The sequence below is a fragment of the Oncorhynchus nerka genome, linkage group LG9b (assembly GCF_034236695.1).
Source record: "Oncorhynchus nerka isolate Pitt River linkage group LG9b, Oner_Uvic_2.0, whole genome shotgun sequence".
In the NCBI taxonomy this organism is placed as follows: Eukaryota; Metazoa; Chordata; class Actinopteri; order Salmoniformes; family Salmonidae; genus Oncorhynchus; species Oncorhynchus nerka.
The window spans coordinates 51,705,384-51,718,764 of record NC_088424.1 but is presented as its reverse complement, the minus strand read 5'-3'; the positions used below and the strand labels follow the sequence as shown (position 1 = coordinate 51,718,764).

At 43.6% G+C, this 13,381-nt stretch overlaps 1 protein-coding gene across 2 annotated transcripts in view; it reads right to left on the bottom strand.

Moving 5' to 3' along the window:
• ndc1 (NDC1 transmembrane nucleoporin) overlaps positions 1-13,381 on the bottom strand; it is a 74,457-nt gene that overhangs the window by 55,098 nt on the left and 5,978 nt on the right. Inside the window, exons 3-5 of one of the 2 annotated variants that reach the window (XM_065013832.1) lie at positions 12,168-12,269; positions 9,362-9,536; positions 4,506-4,638 (exon numbers count right to left, since the gene is read on the bottom strand). In XM_065013832.1, coding sequence (XP_064869904.1) covers positions 4,506-4,638; positions 9,362-9,536; positions 12,168-12,269 — 410 coding nt within the window. The remainder of the gene's footprint in view (positions 1-4,505; positions 4,639-9,361; positions 9,537-12,167; positions 12,270-13,381) is intronic. The other variant, XM_065013833.1, reaches the window with a different exon arrangement.

Genomic DNA, 13,381 nt, shown 5'->3' with positions numbered 1-13,381 from the left:
AAAATCACAGATTCATTCAGCACATCACTGTTACACATCATGAAATATATTGTCCAGTACCCTAACCCCTAACCCTTACCCAATAAAAAGCGCACAAAAATCACAGATTCATTCAGCACATCACTGTTACACATCATGAAATATATTGTAGAAAGAATATGACAACGTAGCACACAAATACAACAAGCCACTTATTTCAATAGGAAGGATGTACACTGCTCCAAAAAATAAAGGGAACACTAAAATAACACATCCTAGATCTGAATGAATGAAATATTCTTATTAAATACTTTTTGTCTTTACATAGTTGAATGTGCTGACAACAAAATCACACAAAAATTATCAATGGAAATCAAATTTATCAACCCATGGAGGTCTGGATTTGGAGTCACACTCAAAATTAAAGTGGAAAACCACACTACAGGCTGATCCAACTTTGATGTAATGTCCTTAAAACAAGTCAAAATGAGGCTCAGTAGGGTGTGTGGCCTCCACGTGCCTGTATGACCTCCCTACAACGCCTGGGCATGCTCCTGATGAGGTGGCGGATGGTCTCCTGAGGGATCTCCTCCCAGACTTGGACTAGAGCATCCGCCAACTCCTGGACAGTCTGTGGTGCAACGTGGCGTTGGTGGATGGAGCGAGACATGATGTCCTAGATGTGCTCAATTGGATTCAGGTCAGGGGAACGGGCGGGCCAGTCCATAGCATCAATGCCTTCCTCTTGTAGGAACTTCTGACACACTCCAGCCACATGAAGTCTAGCATTGTCTTGCATTAGGAGGAACCCAGGGCCAACCGCACCAGCATACGGTCTCACAAAGGGACTGAGGATCTCATCTCGGTACCTAATGGCAGTCAGGCTACCTCTGGCGAGCACATGGAGGGCTGTGCTGCCCCCCAAAGAAATGCCACCCCACACCATGACTGACCCACCGCCAAACCGGTCATGCTGGAGGATGTTGCAGGCAGCAGAACGTTCTCCACGGCGTCTCCAGACTGTCACGTCTGTCACATGTGCTCAGTGTGAACCTGCTTCCATCTGTGAAGAGCACAGGGCACCAGTGGCGAATTTGCCAATCTTGGTGTTCTCTGGCAAATGCCAAATGTCCTGCACGGTGTTGGGCTGTAAGCACAACCCCCACCTGTGGATGTCGGGCCCTCATACCACCCTCATGGAGTCTGTTTCTGACCGTTTGAGCAGACACATGCACATTTGTGGCCTGCTGGAGGTCATTTTGCAGGGATCTGGCAGTGCTCCTCCTGCTCTTCCTTGCACAAAGGCGGAGGTAGCGGTCCTGCTGCTGGGTTGTTGCCCTCCTACGGCCTCCTCCACGTCTCCTGATGTACTGGCCTGTCTCCTGGTAGCGCCTCCATGCTCCGGACACTACGCTGACAGACACAGCAAACCTTCTTGCCACAGCTCGCATTGATGTGCCATCCTGGATGAGCTGCACTACCTGAGCCACTTGTGTGGGTTGTAGACTCCGTCTCATGCTACCACTAGAGTGAAAGCACCGCCAGCATTCAAAAGTGACCAAAACATCAGCCAGGAAGCATAGGAACTGAGAAGTGGTCTGTGGTCCCCACCTGCAGAACCACTCCTTTATTGGGGGTGTCTTGCTAAATGCCTATAATTTCCACCTGTTGTCTATTCCATTTGCACAACAGCATGTGAAATTTATTGTCAATCAGTGTTGCTTCCTAAGTGGACAGTTTGATTTCACAGAAGTGTGATTGACTTGGAGTTACATTGTGTTGTTTAAGTGTTCCCTTTATTTTTTTGAGCAGTGTAGTACATGTTTATATGGTATATAGTATATGTTTATATAGTATATGTTTATATGGTATATAGTATATGTTTATATAGTATATGTTTATATGGTATATAGTATATGTTTATATAGTATATGTTTATATGGTATATGTTTATATGGTATATAGTATATGTTTATATGGTATATAGTATATGTTTATATGGTATATAGTATATGTTTATATAGTATATGTTTATATAGTATATGTTTATATGGTATATGTTTATATGGTATATAGTATATGTTTATATGGTATATAGTATATGTTTATATGGTATATGTTTATATGGTATATGTTTATATGGTATATAGTATATGTTTATATGGTATATAGTATATGTTTATATGGTATATAGTATATGTTTATATAGTATATGTTTATATGGTATATGTTTATATGGTATATAGTATATGTTTATATAGTATATGTTTATATGGTATATAGTATATGTTTATATAGTATATGTTTATATGGTATATAGTATATGTTTATATGGTATATAGTATATGTTTATATAGTATATGTTTATATGGTATATGTTTATATGGTATATAGTATATGTTTATATAGTATATGTTTATATGGTATATAGTATATGTTTATTTATGTTTATATGGTATATGTTTATATGGTATATAGTATATGTTTATATGTATATAGTATGTTTATAGTATATGTTTATATGGTATATAGTATATGTTTATTGGTATATAGTATATGTTTATATGGTTTATATAGTATATGTTTATATTAGTATATGTTTATTTATATAGTATATGTTTATATGGTATATAGTATATGTTTATATATAGTATATGTTTATATGGTATATAGTATATGTTTATATGGTATATAGTATATGTTTATATGGTATATAGTATATGTTTATATAGTATATGTTTATATGGTATATAGTATATGTTTATATAGTATATGTTTATATAGTATATGTTTATATGGTATATAGTATATGTTTATATGGTATATAGTTTATATGTATATAGTATATGTTTTTATATAGTATATGTTTATATGGTATATGTTTATATGGTATATAGTATATGTTTATATGGTATATGTTTATATGATATATAGTATATGTTTATATAGTATATGTTTATATGGTATATGTTTATATGGTATATAGTATATGTTTATATAGTATATGTTTATATGGTATATAGTATATGTTTATATGGTATATGTTTATATGTATATAGTATATGTTTATATGGTATATAGTATATGTTTATATGGTATATAGTATATGTTTATATGGTATATAGTATATGTTTATATGTATATGTTTAGTATATGGTATATAGTATATGGTATATAGTATATGTTTATATGGTATATATAGTATATGTTTATATAGTATATGTTTATATGGTTTATATAGTATATGTTTATATGGTATATAGTATATGTTTATATGGTATATGTTTTTATATGTATATGTATATAGTATATGTTTATATAGTATATGTTTATATAGTATATGGTATATGTTTATATGGTATATAGTATATGTTTATATGGTTTATATATAGTATATGTTTATATGTTTATATAGTATATGTTGGTATATAGTATATGTTTATATGGTATATGTTTATATGGTATATAGTATATGTTTATATAGTATATGTTTATATGGTATATAGTATATGTTTATATGGTATATAGTATATGTTTATATGGTATATAGTATATGTTTATATAGTATATGTTTATATAGTATATGTTTATATGGTATATAGTATATGTTTATATAGTATATGTTTATATGGTATATAGTATATGTTTATATAGTATATGTTTATATGATATATAGTATATGTTTATATGGTATATAGTATATGTTTATATGGTATATAGTATATGTTTATATAGTATATGTTTATATGATATATAGTATATGTTTATATGGTATATGTTTATATGGTATATAGTATATGTTTATATAGTATATGTTTATATTGATATATAGTATATGTTTATATGGTATATGTTTAGCGGAGATCTTCTGAAGGGCAAAAAAAGCATCTACGGACAAACTCAGCTGTTCTACGAGTGGTGTCAACCAGTCGATTAATAACGAGCAACGTTATCAACCCAGCCAGCCAGCCAGTCAGTCAGCCAGCCAGTCAGCCAGTCAGTCAGTCAGTCAGTCAGTCAGTCAGTCAGTCAGCCAGCCAGCCAGCCAGCCACCCAACCAGTCAGCCAGCCAGCCACCCAACCAGTCAGCCAGCCAACCAGCCAGCCAGCCAACCAGTCAGCCAGCCAGCCAACCAGTCAGCCAGCCAACCAGTCAGCCAGCCACCCACCCAGCCACCCAGTCAGCCAGCCACCCACCCAGCCACCCAGTCAGCCAACCAGTCAGCCAGCCACCCAACCAGCCAGCCAGCCAACCAGCCACCCAGTCAGCCACCCAACCAGCCAGCCAGCCAGCCAACCAGCCAGCATTGAAGGTTTTGTAAACGACTTGCGCTGCAACAGATTTCCACAAATTGCTACTAACCTTATTATAATGAAACATCTGTTCACAAAAAATATTGTTCTCACATAGTGGTAAACACTAAAACACAGGAATTAGTGGTTTTGGGTAGACATTAAATTTAAGATGCTTTTGGGAAACCGGGCCCAGGATAATAAGAGATAGGAAGTAAAGAGACAGTATGTACCTGCATGGTGTGGAAAGAAACGTAGTTCATGTTGTAGACCACTCCCACCAGGCTGTGGCTGTAGCCAATGAAGGCCCCCACGAGCAGCAGCACCAAGTGGTATTCATTCAGGCACATCTCAGGACCACTACTACTGTAACCAACACAACAGACAGACAGATATATTTGAACGGAGCTTTGCTCAATCATGAGGCATCGAAGAAGAAAAAGGGAAGAAAAGAAAAGAAATAAGAAAGTAGTAAGAAATCAACCAAAAAATTCAAACCCTTCTAGACAATTTCCTAGACAATATGTTTCACTGTAATAGTGGAGGTGTAAACTTGGCAGTAGAAAACCTAAACAGTATATTTGACTCCTCAGCTTCAAATCTAAAAAAAAAGTCAACAAAATTAACAATGACAAATGGTGTTGAAATGCAAAAACCTAAGAAATAAATTGAGAAACCTATTCAACCAAAAACAGAGATCCAGAAAACTTGAGTCTACGCCTTCACTATGGCAAGTCACTAAAACAATACAGAAATACACTTCGGAAAAAGAAGGAACAACACGTCAGAAATCAGAAAATCCTACTACTCAATTTGGCATGAGGGCCTGCAAAACAAATTGATGGAAAGTGGTGTTGGGGTAAAAAAAAAAAAACATAAGACTTTATAAAATCCATGTACACAAAAAAAAAATAGGCCAAACACACATCTTTCCACAGGGCCGTGGGGTGAGACAAGGATGCAGCTTAAGCCCCACCATCTTCAACATGTATATCAAAATATTGGCGAGGGCACCAGAACGGTCTGCGGCACCCGGCCTCACCCTACTAGAATCTGAAGTCAAATGTCTACCGTTTGCTGATGATCTGGTTCTTCTCTCCTCAACCAACAGCAGCAACTAGATCTTCTGCACAGATTCTGTCAGACCTGGGCCCTGACATTAAATATCAGTAAGCCAAAAATAACGGTGTTCCAAAAAAGGTCCAGTTGCCAGGACCACAAATACCATCTAGACACCGTTGCCCTAGAGCACACAAAAAACTAAACATACCTCAGCACCACAGGTAACTTCCACAAAGCTGTGAACGATCTGAGAGACAAGGCAAGAAGGGCATTCTATGCCATCAAAAGGAACATAAAATCCGACATACCAATTAGGATCTGGCAAAAATTACTTGAATTAGTTATAGAACCCATTACCCTTTATGGTTGGGAGGTCTGGGGTCCGCTCACCAACCAAGAATTCACAAAATGGGACAAACACCAAATTGAGACTCTACATACAGAATTCTGCAAAAATATCCGTGTACAACATAGAACACCAAATAATGCACGCAGAGCAGAATTTGGCCGATACCAACTAATTCTCAAAATTCAGAAAATTAATTCTACAACCACCTAAAAAAGGAAGCGATTCCCAAACCTTCCATAACAAAGCCATTACCCACAGAGAAACTAACCTGGAGAAGAGTCCCCTAAGCAAACTGGTCCTGGGGCTCTGTTCACAAACACACCCCACAGAGCCCCAAGACAGCAACACAACTAGACCCAACCAAATCATGAGAAAACAAAAAGATAATTACTTGACACATTTGGAATAACTAACAAAGAAACAGAGCAAACTAGAATGTTATTTGTCCCTAAACAGAGAGTACACAGTGGCAGAATACCTGACCACTGTGACTGACCCAAACTTAAGGAAAGCTTTGACTATGTACAGACTCAGTGAGCATAGCCTTGCTATTGAGAAAGGCCGCCGTAGGCAGACCTGGATCTCAAGAGAAGACAGGCTATGTGCACACTGCCCACAAAATGAGGTGGAAACTGAGATGCACTTCCTAACCTCCTGCCAAATGTATAACCATATTAGAGACACATATTTCCCTCAGATCCACAAAGAATTTGAAAATAAATCCAAATTTGCCAAACTCCCATATCTACTGGGTGAAATAGGCAGGTAGCCTAGTGGTTAGAGGGGAGGGGCGGCAGGTAGCCTAGTGGTTAGAGGGGAGGGGCGGCAGGTAGCCTAGTGGTTAGAGTGTAGGGGCGGCAGGGTACCCTAGTGGTTAGAGTGTAGAGGCGGCAGGTAGCCTAGTGGTTAGAGTGTAGAGGCGGCAGGTAGCCTAGTGGTTAGAGTGTAGGGGCGGCAGGTAGCCTAGTGGTTAGAGTGTAGAGGCGGCAGGTAGCCTAGTGGTTAGAGTGTAGAGGCAGGTAGCCTAGTGGTTAGAGTGTAGGGGCGGCAGGGTAGCCTAGTGGTTAGAGTGTAGAGGCAGGTAGCCTAGTGGTTAGAGTGGAGGGGCGGCAGGTAGCCTAGTGGTTAGAGTGTAGAGGCGGCAGGTAGCCTAGTGGTTAGAGTGTAGAGGCGGCAGGTAGCCTAGTGGTTAGAGTGTAGGGGCGGCAGGTAGCCTAGTGGTTAGAGTGTAGAGGCGGCAGGTAGCCTAGTGGTTAGAGTGTAGGGGCGGCAGGTAGCCTAGTGGTTAAAGTGTAGAGGCGGCAGGTAGCCTAGTGGTTAGAGTGTAGGGGCGGCAGGTAGCCTAGTGGTTAGAGTGTAGAGGCGGCAGGTAGCCTAGTGCTTACTTACCCTACATTATTCATCTCATATGCATACGTATATACTGTACTCTAGATCATCGACTGCATCCTTATGTCACTAGCCACTTTAACTATGCCACTTTGTCTACATACTCATCTCATATGTATATACTGTACTCGATACCATCTACTGTATGCTGCTCTGTACCATCACTCATTCATATATCCTTATGTACATATTCCTTATCCCCTTACACTGTGTATAAGACAGTAGTTTTGGAATTGTTAGTTAGATTACTTGTTGGTTATCACTGCATTGTCGGAACTAGAAGCACAAGTATTTCGCTACACTCGCATTAACATCTGCTAACCATGTGTATGTGACAAATAAAATTTGATTTGATTTGATTTAGAGGCGGCAGGTAGCCTAGTGGTTAGAGTGTAGGGGCGGCAGGTAGCCTAGTGGTTAGAGCGTAGGGGCGGCAGGTAGCCTAGTGGTTAGAGTGTAGAGGCGGCAGGTAGCCTAGTGGTTAGAGTGTAGGGGCGGCAGGTAGCCTAGTGGTTAGAGTGTAGGGGGGGGGGGGGGGGGGCAGGTAGTCTAGTGGTTAGAGTGGAGGGGCGGCAGGTAGACTAGTGGTTAGAGCGTAGAGGCGGCAGGGTAGCCTAGTGGTTAGAGCGTAGAGGCGGCAGGGTAGCCTAGTGGTTAGAGCGTAGAGGCGGCAGGGTAGCCTAGTGGTTAGAGCGTAGGGGCGGCAGGTAGCCTAGTGGTTAGAGCGTAGGGGCGGCAGGTAGCCTAGTGGTTAGAGCGTAGGGGCGGCAGGTAGCCTAGTGGTTAGAGTGTAGAGGCGGCAGGTAGCCTAGTGGTTAGAGTGTAGAGGCGGCAGGTAGGCTAGTGGTTAGAGTGTAGGGGCAGGTAGCCTAGTGGTTAGAGTGTAGGGGCGGCAGGGTAGCCTAGTGGTTAGAGTGTAGGGGCGGCAGGGTAGCCTAGTGGTTAGAGTGTAGAGGCAGGTAGCCTAGTGGTTAGAGTGTAGAGGCAGGTAGCCTAGTGGTTAGAGTGTAGAGGCAGGTAGCCTAGTGGTTAGAGTGTAGAGGCGGCAGGTAGGCTAGTGGTTAGAGTGTAGAGGCGGCAGGTAGGCTAGTGGTTAGAGTGTAGAGGCGGCAGGTAGCCTAGTGGTTAGAGTGTAGGGGCGGCAGGGTAGCCTAGTGGTTAGAGTGTAGGGGCGGCAGGGTAGCCTAGTGGTTAGAGTGTAGGGGCGGCAGGGTAGCCTAGTGGTTAGAGTGTAGGGGCGGCAGGGTAGCCTAGTGGTTAGAGTGTAGGGGCGGCAGGGTAGCCTAGTGGTTAGAGTGTAGGGGAGGCAGGTAGCCTAGTGGTTAGAGTGTAGAGGCAGGTAGCCTAGTGGTTAGAGTGTAGAGGCAGGTAGCCTAGTGGTTAGAGTGTAGAGGCAGGTAGCCTAGTGGTTAGAGTGTAGAGGCAGGTAGCCTAGTGGTTAGAGTGTAGAGGCAGGTAGCCTAGTGGTTAGAGTGTAGAGGCAGGTAGCCTAGTGGTTAGAGTGTAGAGGCAGGTAGCCTAGTGGTTAGAGTGTAGAGGAGTGTTAGAGAGAGGCAGGTAGCCTAGTGGTTAGAGTGTAGAGGCAGGTAGCCTAGTGGTTAGAGTGTAGAGGCAGGTAGCCTAGTGGTTAGAGTGTAGAGGCAGGTAGCCTAGTGGTTAGAGTGTAGAGGCAGGTAGCCTAGTGGTTAGAGTGTAGAGGCAGGTAGCCTAGTGGTTAGAGTGTAGAGGCAGGTAGCCTAGTGGTTAGAGTGTAGAGGCAGGTAGCCTAGTGGTTAGAGTGTAGAGGGGGCAGGGTAGCCTAGTGGTTAGAGTGTAGAGGGGGCAGGGTAGCCTAGTGGTTAGAGTGTAGAGGCAGGTAGCCTAGTGGTTAGAGTGTAGAGGCAGGTAGCCTAGTGGTTAGAGTGTAGAGGAGGCAGGTAGCCTAGTGGTTAGAGTGTAGAGGAGGCAGGTAGCCTAGTGGTTAGAGTGTTGGGCCAGTAACCGTAAGGTTGCAGAATTGAATCCCCAAACTGACAAGGTAAAATCTGTCATTCTGCCCCCTGAACAAGGAAGTTAACCCACTGTTCCTAGGCCGTCATTGTAAATAATAATTTGTTCTTAACCGAGTTAAATAAAGGTTAAATAAAAATAAAATCACAGTGTTCCATCACAACAGCAAGATGTGTGACCTGTTGCCACAAGAAAAGCACAACCAGTGAAGAACACACACCATTGTAAATACAACCTATATTTAAATGAATTTCCATATCTGTGTGTATGCCAGGTAAACCTAAACGTGTGGTGTCTCACCTCTCATCCTGTGTACAGGGGTGCCCGAGGGACCTGTAGCGCCCTCCGATGGTGAAGGCACAACACCACGCTACTACAACACCCATGATGCAGTGCACCAGTGAGTGGACGAACTGACGGGGGTGGAGCACCTGACCCAGGAGGGCGATCTTGGAACAGGCGATGGATGGGACGACTGGTGGGAATCAATCAATTAATCAATCAATTAGTAAAACAGGGTGAATGCTGGGACTGTTGTCCCAGGACATTGGCACCTCCATATACAGGGTGACTGTTGTCCCAGGACATTGGCACCTCCATATACAGGGTGACTGTTGTCCCAGGACATTGGCACCTCCATATACAGGGTGACTGTTGTCCCAGGACATTGGCACCTCCATATACAGGGTGACTGTTGTCCCAGGACATTGGCACCTCCATATACAGGGTGACTGTTGTCCCAGGACATTGGCACCTCCATATACAGGGTGACTGTTGTCCCAGGACATTGGTACCTCCATATACAGGGTGACTGTTGTCCCAGGACATTGGCACCTCCATATACAGGGTGACTGTTGTCCCAGGACATTGGCACCTCCATATACAGGGTGACTGTTGTCCCAGGACATTGGCACCTCCATATACAGGGTGAATGCTGGGACAACAGTCCCAGGACATTGGCACCTCCATATACAGGGTGACTGTTGTCCCAGGACATTGGCACCTCCATATACAGGGTGACTGTTGTCCCAGGACATTGGCACCTCCATATACAGGGTGAATGCTGGGACTGTTGTCCCAGGACATTGGCACCTCCATATACAGGGTGAATGCTGGGACAACAGTCCCAGGACATTGGCACCTCCATATACAGGGTGAATGCTGGGACTGTTGTCCCAGGACATTGGCACCTCCATATACAGGGTGACTGCTGGGACAACAGTCCCAGGACATTGGCACCTCCATATACAGGGTGAATGCTGGGACAACAGTCCCAGGACATTGGCACCTCCATATACAGGGTGACTGTTGTCCCAGGACATTGGTACCTCCATATACAGGGTGACTGTTGTCCCAGGACATTGGTACCTCCATATACAGGGTGAATGCTGGGACTGTTGTCCCAGGACATTGGCACCTCCATATACAGGGTGAATGCTGGGACTGTTGTCCCAGGACATTGGCACCTCCATATACAGGGTGACTGTTGTCCCAGGACATTGGCACCTCCATATACAGGGTGACTGTTGTCCCAGGACATTGGCACCTCCATATACAGGGTGACTGTTGTCCCAGGACATTGGCACCTCCATATACAGGGTGACTGTTGTCCCAGGACATTGGCACCTCCATATACAGGGTGACTGTTGTCCCAGGACATTGGCACCTCCATATACAGGGTGACTGTTGTCCCAGGACATTGGCACCTCCATATACAGGGTGACTGTTGTCCCAGGACATTGGCACCTCCATATACAGGGTGACTGTTGTCCCAGGACATTGGCACCTCCATATACAGGGTGACTGTTGTCCCAGGACATTGGCACCTCCATATACAGGGTGAATGCTGGGACAACAGTCCCAGGACATTGGCACCTCCATATACAGGGTGACTGTTGTCCCAGGACATTGGCACCTCCATATACAGGGTGACTGTTGTCCCAGGACATTGGCACCTCCATATACAGGGTGAATGCTGGGACTGTTGTCCCAGGACATTGGCACCTCCATATACAGGGTGAATGCTGGGACAACAGTCCCAGGACATTGGCACCTCCATATACAGGGTGACTGTTGTCCCAGGACATTGGTACCTCCATATACAGGGTGACTGTTGTCCCAGGACATTGGTACCTCCATATACAGGGTGAATGCTGGGACAACAGTCCCAGGACATTGGCACCTCCATATACAGGGTGAATGGGACTGTTGTGGGACTGTTGTCCCAGGACATTGGCACCTCCATATACAGGGTGACTGTTGTCCCAGGACATTGGCACCTCCATATACAGGGTGACTGTTGTCCCAGGACATTGGTACCTCCATATACAGGGTGACTGTTGTCCCAGGACATTGGTACCTCCATATACAGGGTGAATGCTGGGACAACAGTCCCAGGACATTGGCACCTCCATATACAGGGTGAATGCTGGGACTGTTGTCCCAGGACATTGGCACCTCCATATACAGGGTGACTGTTGTCCCAGGACATTGGCACCTCCATATACAGGGTGACTGTTGTCCCAGGACATTGGCACCTCCATATACAGGGTGACTGTTGTCCCAGGACATTGGCACCTCCATATACAGGGTGACTGTTGTCCCAGGACATTGGCACCTCCATATACAGGGTGACTGTTGTCCCAGGACATTGGCACCTCCATATACAGGGTGACTGTTGTCCCAGGACATTGGCACCTCCAAAGTATTAACTTAAGGGGGCTGAATAATTTTGCACGGCCAATTTTCCAGTTTTTGATTTGTTAAAAAAGTTTGAAATATCCAATAAATGTCGTTCCACTTCATGATTGTGTCCCACTTGTTGTTGATTCTTCACAAAAAAATACAGTTTTATATCTTTATGTTTGAAGCCTGAAATGTGGCAAAAGTCACAAAGTTCAAGGGGGCCGAATACTTTCGCAAGGCACTGTATATATATATATATATATATATTTATTTCTCTACAGTAATTGCATTGTCCTGGTTCCACCCACGCAGCCTGATTCAATCTCAAGAGATGGAGTGCAGCAATCACCTCAGGCTCCTTCCACTCAGAAGTGTGATCCCCTGGGAGAACCCTGGGAGAACCCTTCAGCTACTGGCTCACCTGTGTAATACTCCAGGTTGAAGAAGCCCACCATCAATACCACTCCACATAGCAGAATGAAGGAGAAGATGGCACTGGCACTGGTCAAAAGGGACAGGCATTCTAGAAGCAGACAACACATAATTAATAGGCTGCTGAATATATATATATATATCCATCTACTGGCACTGGTCAACAAGGCCAAGCATTCTAGAAGCAGAGAACACATAATTAATAGCATTCTAGAAGCAGACAACACATAATTAATAGCATTCTAGAAGCAGACAACACATAATTAATAGCATTCTAGAAGCAGACAACACATAATTAATAGCATTCTAGAAGCAGACAACACATAATTAATAGCATTCTAGAAGCAGACAACACATAATTAATAGCATTCTAGAACGAGACATTAGAATAATGTGCTTAAAAGCAGTCTTCCGACATAACTGTCTCAGCTGGCTACACAAGCAGAGAACGACTACAGTAAGGTAAGTTAGTCCAGCTGGCTACACAACCAGAGAACGACTACAGTAAGGTAAGTTAGTCCAGCTGGCTACACAACCAGAGAACGACTACAGTAAGGTAAGTTAGTCCAGCTGGCTACACAACCAGAGAACGACTACAGTAAGTTAGTCTGACTGGCTACACAACCAGAGAACGACTACAGTAAGGTGAGTTAGTCTGACTGGCTACACAGCCAGAGAACGACTACAGTAAGGTAAGTTAGTCCGACTGGCTACACAGCCAGAGAACGACTACAGTAAGGTAAGTTAGTCTGACTGGCTACACAACCAGAGAACGACTACAGTAAGTTAGTCTGACTGGCTACACAACCAGAGAACGACTACAGTAAGGTAAGTTAGTCCGACTGGCTACACAGCCAGAGAACGACTACAGTAAGGTAAGTTAGTCCAGCTGGCTACACAACCAGAGAACGACTACAGTAAGGTAAGTTAGTCTGACTACACAGCCAGAGAACGACTACAGTAAGGTAAGTTAGTCCGACTGGCTACACAGCCAGAGAACGACTACAGTAAGGTAAGTTAGTCCAGCTGGCTACACAACCAGAGAACGACTACAGTAAGGTAAGTTAGTCTGACTACACAGCCAGAGAACGACTACAGTAAGGTAAGTTAGTCTGACTACACAGCCAGAGAACGGCTACAGTAAGGTAAGTTAGTCCAGCTGGCTACACAGCCAGAGAACGGCTACAGTAAGGTAAGTTAGTC